General features: G+C 41.8%; 1 protein-coding gene across 24 annotated transcripts in view; it reads left to right on the forward strand.

Moving 5' to 3' along the window:
- Nxpe4 (neurexophilin and PC-esterase domain family, member 4) overlaps positions 1–3298 on the forward strand; it is a 238022-nt gene extending 234724 nt beyond the window's left edge. For 23 of the 24 annotated variants that reach the window (XM_017313380.2, XM_030244373.1, XM_017313377.2 and 20 more), the window contains one exon: positions 1808–3206. In XM_017313380.2, coding sequence (XP_017168869.1) covers positions 1808–2343 — 536 coding nt within the window. In that variant the 3' untranslated portion in view covers positions 2344–3206. Of the gene's footprint in view, positions 1–1807 lie in introns of all 24 variants that reach the window. The other variant, NM_172921.3, reaches the window with a different exon arrangement.
- Positions 3299–15765: the final 12467 nt, after the last annotated feature.

Consider the following 15765-nt stretch of genomic DNA (forward strand, 5'->3'; position numbering starts at 1 on the left):
AGAAACTATGTTTCTATTTCAAGGGAGAAAAAAAAAATACAGGAGGTGCCTCTTCTTTACCATAGTCTTTAAGCACAAACCACGAGCATTATTCACAAAATGTTACTATCATTCCCTAGAACAATGTTCATTACCCCTAGTGTTAGTTTAGAATGAAATAAAGTAATGGCTGGAGAGTATTTAAGACACTGTCAGGCACACTAACACATAGGAAGTGTCAGAAAGCAACAGCCATTGGAACTCTGATCACAATAGTGTAGAGTTGGAGCTAGACTCTTGCTGTAAGAACCCTAGTTTCAGTGCTCTGTTCACGAAGGCGAGGTTTCCCAGAATGTCACGTCCCACCTGAGTTAAACCACATATTAAATCATCACTTCTGGCCTGAATACATCTCTGGGCCCTGGCTCTTGTCACTGAATGCAAGGTTGAGCCTATGTCTCCATACTGGCCTTGATATAAGGCCCATCTTGTGGTCTCCAATATTTAATAAACTGATCCTCTCAAGGGAAAGGTGAACTTGGTAGGGCTTGGGCTCTAAGTTACAAAAGTATTGCCAGCAGAGAGGACATGTTAGACCATGACAGTCAGCTCCTCGTGACGTTCTCTCAGCAACAAAATTGAGACTCTAGTGACTACCTTTACCATCGCATAGTTTGATACCATAGTTTCTTTTCCTTAGGCAAATGGAGAATTCTGAGGTCTGAGTGGTCCTCCTGCTCAGCACAGCTGCTGTAGTGGGAAGACACCTCTCGTATATTTCATGCAACATTAAATTCTGTAGCCAGGGTGTGCTTTGGAAAAGCGAACTGAAGTTAGTGGGAAGCAATGAAGTCAGTAGTTGTACCACTTGCCCCCAGCGAGTCTCCGGCATGTCTCTTTTGTAGCCTCGGTCATTGGCTGAAGATTTCCAGCCCAGCCCTTCCCTGCTATGGCAGTACACAGCACAGTACACAGCACTGTGACCGCACACTGCATATTTTCTCAGAAGCTGTAGTGGGAGAAGAGTTTGCTGTTCCGATGGGGGATCTGGTTGGCACAGTGAAACACAGTAGGACTTTGTCTTGTCCTGTTCACACTGCACTTATTTTGTTATTTTCAGAGGTGTCTGAATTAGATTATTTTCCTCAAGAACTGAAGGGGGGATTTTACAAGCTTGTTCAATCACAAACTATAATCTTGGGTAATTTGACATCTTGTCTTTACTTTCTACCATATCACAGACACACACAGACACACACACACACACACACACACACACACACACACATGAATATCATTGAAGCAAATGGCTGCATCAATCTAAACAAATGCTTTGTAAAGACATCACAAATGAGGGATTGTATTACTGTCCCTCTTGTAAATGAGATACTTGGTGCTATTCCATTCATAGTTCCCATTAGAAGAACATAGAATACAGACTTAGATTCCTAGAGTCATTACAGAGGTTTGCTTAGATTCATTTTGCACACATCAATACCCTTTCCTATCTATCCTCAGATAAGGTTAGGGCAGAGTTAGCAAGTTCTACACAACACAGCATGTATACAACTGTTCACATCATCTTCCAGGGAAGCAGAATTAAATGCCAAAGTCATTCCCATATAATCCAGTCTGAATGACTGAAGAAGGGCAAAGTACCTCATCATGAAGCACTTTCAATCATTAGAGTAATTTTCAAAACCACTCCTTAGTCAGATATGGTAAGTTTATAGACTCGAAACACCAGCACTTTACTCCTGTGTTTGTGGCTAATTGATCTTTGTAACTATATTCTCCTTTTGTTTTGGGGTTGCCTGTTTGCTGTCAGCACTGAGGTCCGTGGACCTGCATGAGAGTGGGAAACTGCAACACCAACTTGCCGTGGACTTGGATGAGAAAATCAGCATCCAGTGGCAAAAACATGGTTACCCTCTTATCGGGTCATTGGTCTACTCTGTCAAAGAAATAGAGAACATTGCACGGATAATTGACAGAACTGGAGGAGAGAAAAACACAGTCATCGTCATTTCTCTGGGCCAGCATTTCAGACCCTTTCCCATTGATCTTTTTATCCGAAGGGCCCTCAATGTTCACAAAGCTCTTCAGCGTCTTCTCCTGAGAAGCCCGGACACTGTGGTGGTCCTCAAAACAGAAAACACCAGGGAGTTAAACAGCGACGTGGAGAGGTTTAGTGACTTCCATGGTTACACGCAGTATCTTGCCTTAAAGGATATTTTCCAGGATCTCAATGTGGGTGTCATTGATGCCTGGGACATGACAGTTGCATATGGCATAAACAATGTCCACCCACCAGAGGATGTAGTTAGAAGTCAAATTAATATATTCTTAAACTACATTTGCTAGCAAACACATAACTTTGAAAGTCACTCTTTGAACTTAAAAGATACAGTGACTCCTGCAGCTGTGCCAAGTGCCAGGATGCCCCAGTTACTCCAAGGACATAATCTGTATTATGGTCCATATGGTCCACCTACTTCATCTTAACAAGGCATTCATACACTGCCCTTCTGCTCAAAATTGAAGCCCAAAAGAGTCAATGGAAGGTCCACATTTTTTTATTAGAGCCACATTGCTCTTTGCCGATTGGAAGTTAGGATTCCTGTGCCTAAGACCTTCTCCTTGTTGCTGTGAGTTCAGAACAATGAAGTAATTTTGATAAAATTCTTAAAAGGTATTTGATTCAATTTGTAAATATTTTGTTGATAATTTTTTCATCCATGTTAATCAAGAAAATTGATCTGTACTTTCTTGGTCATATCTCAGAGTTTGACATCAGGCCATTACAGACTTCAAAAAAAAAATGACTTGGGTTGTATTTCTCCTGGTTGTAATTTGTGGAAGGTTTTGAGACGTGTTTTGATTAGATTTTCTTTAAAAGTTTCATGGTATTCAGCACTTAATCTGTCCAGGTCTGGGCTGTTTTGGAGAGAGACTTTTAATAACTGCTTCAATCTCTTTGCTTATTACAGTTCTGTTTAAATTGTTTCTATTTTCTAGGTTTAACTTTGATAGGCCAAATGCATTTAGAAATTTATCTTTCTTCTAGGTTTTCCAGCTTTTTTGGATATAAGATTTTGGATAAACAAAAACAAAATATGTCCAAAACACCATCTTGAAACCTGATATTTTGTACACTAATTTTATAACAAATAAAAATAAAATTTCTAAATGAAAAACATATTAAAATAAGAATTAATAATGCAAAATATTTTAGTGATTTTACTTTCATATATTAAATACAAATTTATAGTTTGCTTTTCATAAGTATATTATAAATTATATTCTTTATATTTCCTTTTTGTGTTTGTTGTTTGTTTTACAAGACAGGGTTTCTCAGTGTAGCCCTGACTGTCCTGGAACTCACTGTGTAGAAGCAGGCTAGCCTGCCTCTGGCTCCCAAGTGCTGGGATTAAAGGCGTGCACCTCCATGCCTGTCTATATCTTTTGTAGTTCTATATTATCTTTATTGATTTGGAGAGGAGATATATGCCACAGTGTACATGTGGGGGTCATAAAACAATATTTAGGACTCAGTTCTCTCCTTCCACCATGTTGACCCCAATAATTGAACTCAGGTTATCAAGCTCACTGACCCTAAACTATACCTTTTAAAACGAAGAAAGGTGGTTAAAGAGATGGCTCAGGGGTTACTTGTTGCTCTCCCAGAGGACCCAGGATTTTTTTCCAGCACACATACACACACACATAGTGGTTCAATTTCCAGGGGTGTTGCAAGATATTTGATCACACTGTGGATCGAAAGAGTGTGTTAGTTACTGGGGGGAAAAACCCTGTTTCTAGTGTGGTGTTACTCAGACCTTATTATACACCTTTAATCCCTTTGACTGGAATACAGCCATACCCTTAATACACAACTTTAATCCCCAAAAAGGAAGGTAACGTCAGTTTGTAGAAGGAAGCAGCCATGTTTGAAAGTGATGTCTAGTTGAGTGGCAGACAAAGTGATGAATCAGAGAAAGATTTGACAAAATAGAATATATTCAACCTCAAAGGAAGAAAGAGGAAATGGTAGCTACTTAAAAGAGCAGTGCAGAGGCAGAGAGAGAAGAAGACAGTTATACTGGGACAGTTGTGCAGAGACAAGTTACAGAGAGAGGACAAGCTAGAAACAGGTAAAAACAGAACAAGACAGAGAATGAGATGAAGCCAGAAGATTAGAGCATATTGCCGAAGCTAACGTGAAGCCAAGCAGAGCAGTTCAGGAGAGGCTGAGAGAGAATCAGTTAGTGTGGAAAGAAGTTTGAACCAGAACAACTGAGTTGACCAGACAGCAAGAATTCAGAAAGAGCTAGGAATGGGTGAGCTTATTCAGCAGCAAGTCTATAGGATGAAAGTATTCTAGGCCTAGATAATATTGTACGAAGGCTAGAAGCTTCCAGGATCAGGCCTAGGTTAGCAGATGGAGGCAGTAAGCCTCTGAGACAATTACCTTAGGAGAATAAAAGTTTCTATTACACAGGGGACCTGATACTCTCTTCTGGCTTCCACAGGCACCAGAAACACACATGATACACAGATGTAAATGCAGGCAAAACCCCAATACACATAAAAATTTAAATTAAATCGCTTTGTTTGCAAAATCAATTAAACCCTTGTTTGCAATCAAGGGTTATACTAAGCAAGCAGAATACTAAACAAGGCTCCAACATCTCAAAAGTCCTGACTCTACTCTCCCATAGGAACCCTCTCCATGAGATTCCAGTTGAATCTATAGTCTCACTATCCGGGAACAGGAGTGACCGAATGAAACACACTGGGCTTGAGTTCAGAGACTTTGGCCCTGTTACAAGCCACACTTTTAAGACTTTGGATAAGTCAGTTCACCTCCTTAGGCCTTGGCTTTCCAAATGAAAGAGTTGGTCTAAGATTTGCAATCACAAAACTTTGTTCTATGTAGCTGTGGTTGGTCCTTGGGACACTATTTTGAGATTCAGGGGACAGGAGTTGGTGCTGGTAGGCTGAGAACAGGTTCCGCTGTGCCTCTTCAACCAAAGTATCAGGCACTTTTACCTGTGTGGATGCTGCTCTTCTGGGTGAGCCTTGGTTTGAAGAAGTAGTTCTGAGCCTTGATACACTTTGAAAACCATTTTGATTACTTACAATCAACAGCATTGCTTACCACTACCTACATATTAAGTATTCATTTGAACATTTAGATAATGGAATTTGCATCAAGTCCTTCAGTATTCAGAATTTGCATCAATTCCTTAACTCTGCACCTATTTGCTGAACCTCACAAACTGTAGGACCCTGACTTACTCTCACTGTACCTGAGAGAAAACAAGTGCAAAAGAAACCCTTAAGTCTGGGCTTCCTATATTAAGGATTAAGGGCAGGATATAATGCATTCTTTGTATATCTGCCAGGGAATCACTGTTCACAGTCCAAGTGTTCCCTGGGAAGAGGGTGGTGTCAATAAAACTTATTAAGACCCTAACATGTTCCACATATTGTTCTAATCTTTAGAGATCTTGTGAGGTCTGGAGAGATAGCTCAGCAGTTAACAGTACTAACTGTTCTTGCAGAAGACCTAGTTCAGCTTCCAACCCCCACATCAGGTCTCTCACAACTGCCTATAACTCTAGTTCTGGATGATCTAACACCCTCGAGTATCCGACCAGTACAAGTTGTACTCAGTGAGTTTATTTAAATAGAAAGAAAGGCATGAAGCTAGGAATGGAGGGGTGGATCAGGGAAAAGTTAGGGGAAGAACAGAGAATACAACCAAAACACATGTATCTATGTATGAGTTGATAAAAAAAAAAAAGAGTACTGTTAAAGTACATTATAAAATAGTGTGATAGAGTGTTGTGTGGTGTTAACAAATGAGTTAGTGTCTTAAAGAAGATTTCAAAGTGGGGGAGGGTGTGGAAAAAAGGCAACCATCAGAGAAACGGTGAAGAGACACCAGGGAAGGAAGCCTCCCTGATACCTAACTTTTATAGCACACTAAGATACTACATGGGATACAGGGGAGAATTTTCACGAGTGGTTCTACTTGGCTGACGACTGTCTATGCGACATTATCAACCTGCCAGAAAAGGACTGTCCACTAGTGTAATCGTGGTATGACTATTATGGCCACTATAAACAGTGCACTCATTGGACTTAAGACCTACTCCACAAGAAGAACCTCCTGATACTATGAGCCAAGGCAACGACCTGTGGCTAGGGAGAGCAGAGGTCCCATAAAAAGGAACAAAAAGGCTCAGTGACATCACCTCAATCCCACTTCATCTTCAGGATCCTAAGTCAAGGTTTAAGTTGATTCAGAGGGCAATAAGTAAGCGCCACTAAGCAGTCCCAGTCAAAGTAAGGCCCTACCTATTGCTATCTGGGTGTACTGGCTAGTTTTGTGTCAACTTGACACAAGCTGGAGTTATCACAGAGAAAGGAGCTTCAGTTGAGGAAATGCCTCCATGAGATCCAACTGTAAGGCATTTTCTCAATTAGTGATTAAGGGGGAAAGGCCCCTTGTGGGTGGGACCATCTCTGGGCTGGTAGTCTTGGATCTATAAGAGAACAGGCTGAGTAAGCCAGAGGAGGCAAGCCAGTAATGAACATCCCTCCATGGCCTCTGCATCAGCTCCTGCTTCCTGACCTGCTTGAGTTCCAGTCCTGACTTCCTTTGGTGATGAACAGCAGTATGAAAGTATAAGCCAAATAAACCCTTTCCTCCCCAACTTGCTTCTTGATCATGATGTTTGTGCAGGAATAGAAACCCTGACTAAGACACTGGGCATCAGGATCTCATGCAAAGTGGGTTGATAAGTTGTCAGAACCGTATGAAAATTTCCAGAAGATACTCTCTTCTTCTGGCCAACACCACCTTTCCTTATTCCAGTATGAGGTTCCTGGAAAACACCAATGTCTTGGGAGCATTTGTCGCAATCGTCTTATAGCCAAAAGGAAAGACACAAGAGTCTCTTTAGAAAACTTGTATCTCTACTAGGATCATTGCAAAATTGCTTTCTGAAATGTGGTTCATGCCCATACATGGCTAGTGGTATCAGAATGTCTAGCAAGGAAGGAAACGCTCATCTCTGCAGAGGGTAGTCGTTACTGCAGACACTCGCTCAATCACAGCGGTTATGGCTGGTGACTGTTACTGTGGTCCAACACTCAGTCATAAATGAAAAAAGTAATCAGAAACCTATATCACCACCTCCAAGACCCAAGACACATTGCAGGAGAGGAATGAGCAAGAGTCACTCGGGGCATGAAGATCCTTCTGCCAGCCGCCTACACCAGAACAAACCACAAGATAGAGATTGTTGGAGGATATAGTTTTTTTTTTCAAGCTCAGTTGGGCAATTGAGATAGAAATTATCTACCTTGCAAAAAGGTGTTTGTTGAGAGCTTTTGGTGTCACTTCTCCGTATTTGGCATTTGTCACTGGGCTCAGACAAGGAAGGAGGCTCGGGTAAGAATATTAGAAATGGTGACCATGGGGCTTTGCTTACTGCTTTGCTGAATTTCTACCTTATGTGATCTCTTCGCTCGCTACTTGACTTAATCATTATCTGTGTGATCCTTTTGCTTACTACTCTGCTTGATTATCTTCGTGTGCGATCTCCTTGTTTACTACTTCGCTTGGTTACTTTGTCTTTGATCTAAGAACTGACCGTGGTTTTTTGGATGTGCCTTGAAAAGCAGGCTGGAGAGAAAAAAAAGAAGCTGCTTCAGCCTCAGCATGAGCTGAAGTCACTTGATAATTTTGTCAAATTTTTTCTTTTTCAATCCTCACTCCCTCGCTTGAGACCCTGCTGACTATCTGAGCTGGCTTTCTAGAAGGGACGTCATCTCGAGAAATTTTAAGGGATGATGGGTTGAGGATTCCTTGCTTTGAAAAGTTCTTTATTCATTTTATTTCATTTTTGAGATCATGATATAATTGTATTATCTCTCCCTTCCTTTCTTCCCTCCAGACCATCCCATATATTCCCCCTTTCTCTTTTTCAAATTCATGGCTTTTTTTTTTAACTAGGTGCTATTATTACATTCCTAAGTATGACCTGTTTGGTCCATACAATGCTGCTCATACGTGGATAACCAATTGGAAGGCTGTTTTCCCTGCTCCCAGCATTGCTGAGTTGCCTGTGCAACTTGTGTCTGTAGGGTTGGGGCCTCATGGGTGTATCCCTATCCTCTGTGGCATGTCCCCTTTCTGGGTGTCTTCGTTGCTCAGCTCACATTTGAGCAGTCATGTTGGTGAGACTTTCTGAGTACAGCTTTTGACGTTTCTAGGAGGCCCAAGCTCACAGAAAACTCCCTGAGCTTCAGTAAGGGGGATCTGTGCTGTAGATGTATCCATTGGAACTGGGCTCTACAGCTATGGGTTTTGATTTGGTTGTGGTTATCTGTAATAGTCTCCATCTGTTACAGAGACAAGATTTTTTGGTTGGTTGTTTTGTGGTTTGTTTTATTAAATAAGGGGTGAGGACTACACTTATCTATGAATATAAGGACAAATATTTATAGATGATTGTTAGGAATTATCCTGGCTTCATAAAGTAGTGCTTGTAGGTTCTCCTCCAAGATCCATGACTTCACCAGCATTGAGTCATTAGCTTGGATTCATGGTCTCCCTCTTGCTGAGAGCTTCTGGAGTCCTGTCAGAGAACTGTTGGTTACTGCCAAGGTGTGTGTGCCACTACTGCACCGTTAGGGTGAATGTGCCATGCTGATTGTTGTCATAGTTCATAGAGATCAATGAGTAGGACTGTTGACTGCCTCTCTCCTTTGGAAGCTTGCAAAGAGTCTTCTGGTACTATAAAAGCTATTCTTCCTCCAGAAGGAAACATTCAAGTCAGTTCCAGTGCAGTAGCCTCTGGGACCAGTGTCTGAAGTGCATGGTGTCTTCAGCGATAGGAATTTATCTTCCACCTCTGGGGAGTAACCAGGGACAATAGCAATAGGCTGTCTGTTTTGGGAGCCTCTTGGATAGGCCTGACCAACAATCAAAAGTGAGCTCCTCGTGTCTGGTATTGGGGTTTTTATTAGATGGTCTTTGGCTCTTGGGGGGGAGCATTGTCAGCCCAAATGAGAAAACTTAAACTACATATGTATATTTATATACACAATTACATGTATTATATGGGTTTTTTAGATAATAGTTAATGGTCTGATTTCTTACAACTTCCTCAGATACCTTTATTGTTATTTTACTGTCCTTTTTCCTCCTCCTGTGTCTACTTTTTGGAGATGGTCTGCAGTCTCCCACTCAAACACAAACTCTGACCCAGATGTGGCTCAGTGACTTCTCAGCATGCTAGATAAAATCAAGGAAGAATGCCCTTGGGACAAAACAAAGCCACACAGGCAGCAAAGTGCAGAAGGAAGAAAAGGGGGTTAAAGGCCCTATTCCCCCAGCTCTGCTTGCAATGCTCTCTCTGGTAACTAGCAAAGCAATATATAAACAGCAATGGGGAAAATAAAAGTTATTCACTCTTGAGGTGAGCCCAGAGCTTATGTCTCTGTCTACAGCACCTTGCTTCCTAGGTCCCTGTAATGCTCAAGGCTATGATGGCCTTGGCATTTTCCTCCTGGCCCATTCCCTAAAGATCACCCCACCCCTTCTCACTTCCTGGATTCTTCCAGAAGTCTTTTGAAGGACTTACAGGGCTGAGACTAGCTCTAACCTTCTTGTTGTTGTTGTTGTTGTTGTTGAAGAAATTCTCCTTCAACCCAGACCTCAACTATGTCCCTGTGACTAAGAGGCTGAGATTAAGTTAGCCCCTCACCAGGCTGTCAGGAGGACCACATGGGCTTCACTGCTGAGGTGACAGCTCGCTACTTGGTGATAACTGGTACCAACTAGCAGGTGACTTCTTTTAGTCCACAGACAGAAGAATTAAAAGAGCTCAGAGCAAACAAAAGTAAAGACCATTGGCAGGCATTGCATATACCCACCCCATACCTCCTCAGGCAGAGGAGAGCTGGTAATCACGGCTCTCAGGGGCTTGAGGTTTTAGTTTTATTTAGGTACCCCCTGCCCCCTGCTTTTTGGTAACCTTTTCTACTGTCATGCTGTATCCAAGGTGCTCATGGATCCCTTTTGGTATAGTATAGATATTAGGCCCCGTGCTTCTGTCCACAAACAGGGACACAGCTACTAGTTGTTAGAATCTGCTACCAAAGTGGGTCTCTTGCCCTCTCCCTTATTTTGGGTGTTGTAATGACCTGAGGGAAAAAACCTTAATGGAAAAGAAAAACTTAATGTAGAGAAAACAAAGTGGTAACTCGGTTCCTTCCGGCCTCTCAGGTGCTCTATCTAGTCTTCTTCTGTGATCTCTGTCCCTGTTCTCCCTCCCTCCCCTCCCTCTCCTCCCTCCCCTCCCTCTCCTCCCCCCCCTCCCTCTTCCCCCTCCCCTCTCTCTCTTCCTCTCCTTCTCTCTCTTTCTCTCCCTCTCTTCCCCTCTTTCTCTCCCCCCCCACTCACCCTTGTTTTCCATTCTCTGTTGTTGGTTAAACTTTTTCCCTGTTGCTAAATACAAAACTCTCGTTGATAACTGCATTATTTTTGAAAAGTGAAATAGGGAGAGGGAGGAGGGTGTATCCCACTTGTCTCTAGGCCACTAGAGCACCGAGTGGGGAAAAAAGGCTGTCAAAGGCAAAAAGGATGACGAAGGTGACTTTGACAGACCTTTATTTGCTGTTCCCACCCAGTGATTCATTTGTACTTTGTTTTCTCTACAGTATTTGTTTTTGGAGCTTTTGGATTTTTGTTCTTTGTGTTTTGGGGGGTTTGTTTTGTCTTCTTTCCTGTTACAAAGAATCACTTATCTGTTTTCTTCAAATTCCAAGAAGAAAGGGTTCCTAAAACTCGGGACCAGAATCTAAAAATGTTCTAGAGTCTCAGAAGCTGCAAGACTGCAAGCCTCCCTCCAAAGGTTATAAAAGCACTAAACAGTCAGTCTGCTGGAACTGCATGCAGGTTGGGCCAGAGAGCCCCAGGGCAAGCCCCAGCTTCTGTGAGCCAAGACTCATACTCCTCGATGCTGCGGGCTTAGTTGATGTGGCTGCCTATGAGTCACTCGTGTTCTTGTCTGTAAGTAACCCCAGTAGGCTCTGTTCGCTTAGACCCGGGAGGGATTGCGCCTTTGGATTGGTCTCCAAACTGGGGGCAACAGACAGACCTTTGTCACATCCACCTGGGGAAGTCCTCACAACAAATGTTTGCATCAGCAATGTTTCTTTGCAGCTGATCAGACTCTTAGCTTGGCTTTTCACATGTGGGATGACCCTGATGGGAATGTAGGACTAGGCTGTGGGACCCTGGACTGCGAGAAAGATCAGTGTGCTCTAGATTTATTCTGGAAAGCTTTCTAAAGAGAGGCAGTCCTCCTGCGTTGAGGGCTGAGTGATTATCAAGTTTGGTTGGCCTGGTGCCATTCCACAGAGGGTTGTTTTCAGTCAGTCAGAAAAGCAGAGTCATCTTTCTCAAATGTGTCTTTGGATGTGTGCTTTGTGAGTGTGTTTACCATACATGGAGAACTGTCTGGAGGAGGTTTACCTTCATTCTAGCCCTGCTTTGCCGAGTGCTTCCTCTTGAGAGGAGCCCAGGGAGTGGCTTCTGAATGCTAGATTTAAGTTTTCCAGGAGATTTTCTTAAATGTTTTCTGTAATTCACAGTAAACTCCATGTTATTCACATACTGAAATTTCCTCGTGGATCTTTTTGTGTGAGCCCGAGTGATAGATCTCTTATGATCTACACACAGTGTAGACCTATGGTCCAGGTAAACAGCAGGCAAGCAAGACAGTGCCATAAATTAACTGCATTAATTTGTATTCTCACCAACGAGAGGGTCATACTGAAATTGCAATTTATGTTATAACCTAACTGAATTTCAGCCAGCCGTGGTCATATGCTTTGACTTTAGAAAATACATTTAGGAGTGTAATCTGACAACACCCTTCTCAATAGTCTCAAATAATATAAAATATCTCGGCGTGACTCTAACTAAGGAAGTGAAAGATCTGTATGATAAAAACTTCAAGTCTCTGAAGAAAGAAATTAAAGAAGATCTCAGAAGATGGAAGGATCTCCCATGCTCATGGATTGGCAGGATCAACATTGTAAAAATGGCTATCTTGCCAAAAGCAATTTACAGATTCAATGTAATCCCCATCAAAATTCCAACTCAATTCTTCAACGAATTAGAGGGAGCAATTTGCAAATTCATCTGGAATAACAAAAAACCTAGGATAGCAAAAACTCTTCTCAAGGATAAAAGAACCTCTGGTGGAATCACCATGCCTGACCTAAAGCTTTACTACAGAGCAATTGTGATAAAAACTGCATGGTACTGGTATAGAGACAGACAAGTAGACCAATGGAATAGAATTGAAGACCCAGAAATGAACCCACACACCTATGGTCACTTGATCTTCGACAAGGGAGCTAAAACCATCCAGTGGAAGAAAGACAGCATCTTCAACAATTGGTGCTGGCACAACTGGTTGTTATCATGTAGAAGAATGCGAATCGATCCATACTTATCTCCTTGTACTAAGGTCAAATCTAAGTGGATCAAGGAACTTCACTTAAAACCAGAGACACTGAAACTTATAGAGGAGAAAGTGGGGAAAAGCCTTGAAGATACCTCTCCTGGGCATATATCCAGAAGATGCCCCAACTGGTAAGAAGGACACATGCTCCACTATGTTCATAGCAGCCTTATTTATAATAGCCAGAAGCTGGAAAGAACCCAGATGCTCCTCAACAGAGGAATGGATACAGAAAATGTGGTACATCTACACAATGGAGTACTACTCAGCTATTAAAAAGAATGAATTTATGAAATTCCTAGCCAAATGGATGGACCTGGAGGGCATCATCCTGAGTGAGGTAACACATTCACAAAGGAACTCACACAATATGTACTCACTGATAAGTGGATATTAGCCCAAAACCTAGGATACCCAAGATATAAGATACAATTTCCTAAACACATGAAACTCAAAAAAAATGAAGACTGAAGTGTGGACACTATGCCCCTCCTTAGAAGTGGGAACAAAACACCCTTGGAAGGAGTTACAGAGACAAAGTTTGGAGCTGAGATGAAAGGATGGACCATGTAGAGACTGCCATATCCAGGGATCCACCCCATAATCAGCATCCAAACGCTGACACCATTGCATACACTAGCAAGATTTTATCGAAAGGACCCAGATGTAGCTGTCTCTTGTGAGACTATGCCGGGGCCTAGCAAACACAGAAGTGGATGCTCACAGTCAGCTAATGGATGGATCACAGGGCTCCCAATGGAGGAGCTAGAGAAAGTACCCAAGGAGCTAAAGGGATCTGCAACCCTATAGGTGGATCAACATTATGAACTAACCAGTACCCCGGAGCTCTTGACTCTAGCTGCATATGTATCAAAAGATGGCCTAGTCGGCCATCACTGCAAAGAGAGGCCCATTGGACACGCAAATTTTATATGCCCCAGTACAGGGGAACGCCAGGGCCAAAAAGGGGGAGTGGGTGGGTAGGGGAGTGGGGGTGGGTGGGTATGGGGGACTTTTGGTATAGCATTGGAAATGTAAATGAGCTAAATACCTAATAAAAAATTTTTTTAAAAAAGGAGTGTAATCTGTCACTCTTGAAAATGCGTTTTAAAAAATTATGCAACTACCCTGATGAACCAGAAAAGGCCTCTCAAGGTTGCTCAATTTCAAACAATGTTAAAAAACAGGAAACTTGTTTAAGATGAGAACTTTCTCAAATAGAATTCACTGAAAGAGAGCAAATACTGTATGCTAGGTGCCAATTACAGTCATCTCTGATTTCAATGTGTGCTGCTGTAAAATCCTCTGAAAAGGAAATCACTAGAATTTCTATAGATTAACCACGAGAATTTATTTTAAAGAATACACACATACACACACACACACACATGCGTAATTTTGTAGTCAGCCAACATCAACAGGCAACAAGAATGCCTTACCAGCCCATATCACGAATTAAGGAGTGGTTTTTGAGGAAAGGAATCTGATCTGTGGTCCACACCCATGAGTGGTGACACAGCAGATCATAAAAAAAGAAAAGCAAAAATTAAAAACAGGAAATGAAGTTGGAAGATGAACGGGGAGAGGGGACTAGAATGGGAAGGGAGGTAGACCGGGGAAGGGGGAGCTGGACTGAGAAGGAGTGACTGGACCAGGGAGGGGGGACTGGACTGGGGAGGAGGGGCTGGACCAGGGAGGGGGCACTGAACCTGGGGTGGGGGCTGGAAGGAGTTAGAAGTTGTTGGGAGTGACTTTGATAAAAATACATTATATAAGCTATGAAATTCTCAAATAATTAATTTAAATTATACACACACACACACACACGCACGCATGCACACACACACACATATATATGTATATATGTATATATGTGTGTGTATATATATATATATATATATATATATATATATATATATATATATATATATGGGTGGACTGAGAAGTGGCTCACTGGTTAAGAGCACTTGTTACTCTTCCAGAGTCATAGGGTTCAGTTCCCAGCACCCACATCTCTGATTCCAGTTCTAAGCAATCTGATACCTCCTTTCAGGTGCCAGGCCTGTAAGCAGTACAAGCATACACGCATGCAAAAACACTTATAAAAATAGAAATTAAATACATATACTGAATGCACCTGTGTGTATAGTATATATCTACACATGTAGAATTTATATTTCCAAAACAGTTAGACTAACTCATAACTTCCTTGTAGGAACAAATGAAAAAAAACTGAATAATTTTATTTTCAATCAGACTGAAGTATCCAAGAGCAATGAAGACAGCAGGGGCTAGAGGTGTCTATATTCTAGAGAAAAAATAGGACAAGAGCAGAGACATTAGGGATATAAAAGGAGAACGAAGTAGCATCTTTAAAGTACCAATGCACTTTAAAGATATCAAAGACCCAAAAACACAGACTTTCACTCAGCAAAAACAGCCCTTGGAATAAAGAGGCTCATTTTAATGAGAGGGAAAATACAATTTTGAGGATCTGTCACCAGAAGATTTAAACTTACAGAATATTATAGTAGATGCTATTAAGCAAAAGAAAATTCTCCCTAAATGATGGAACAGAAATGCAAGGAAAAGTGGAAGATGAGAAGATAAATGAGGAAGTAGTCTATGAAAATGACATTGTATAACAACATATAGATAATATTTATTTTTAATTAAAATATCTGGCAATGCTAACAACAACAAAAGCGTGAGATAATTCAACATAGGGGCAGTATAATTTTATAAGCTCTCTCACTTCCTGGGAAATAATGTAAGTGTAAATTTATTTTAGAAACTAAAATAATACATAGAGAGCTGGAGAGATGGCTCAAGAAGTACAGTTGCATGCCACCGAGCCTGATGCCCTGAGTTCATTTCTAGAACCCACATTAGAAGGAGAGAACTGACTCCTGCAAACTGTCTTCTGACCTCCACAGGCACAGTGGCACACACACACACACACACACACACACACACACACACACACACTCACTCACTTACTCGTGGGATATATACATAATATGGAGTCTCATCCAATAATGAGAAGGAATGCAGAAGTGACAAATGCCGCAGCAGTGATTTATCTACACAAGCATTTCACTGAAGGGGACATTGTAGGTTGAGTTTGTGGAGGCTCTTAACCCCAGCACTCAGGAGACAGAGGCAGATGATGGATCTCTGTGGATTTGAAGTCAGTCTGGTCTACATAGCAAGTTCCATGCTACTGGTCTAC

Source organism: Mus musculus, chromosome 9, assembly GCF_000001635.26.
Source record: "Mus musculus strain C57BL/6J chromosome 9, GRCm38.p6 C57BL/6J".
NCBI lineage: Eukaryota > Metazoa > Chordata > Mammalia > Rodentia > Muridae > Mus > Mus musculus.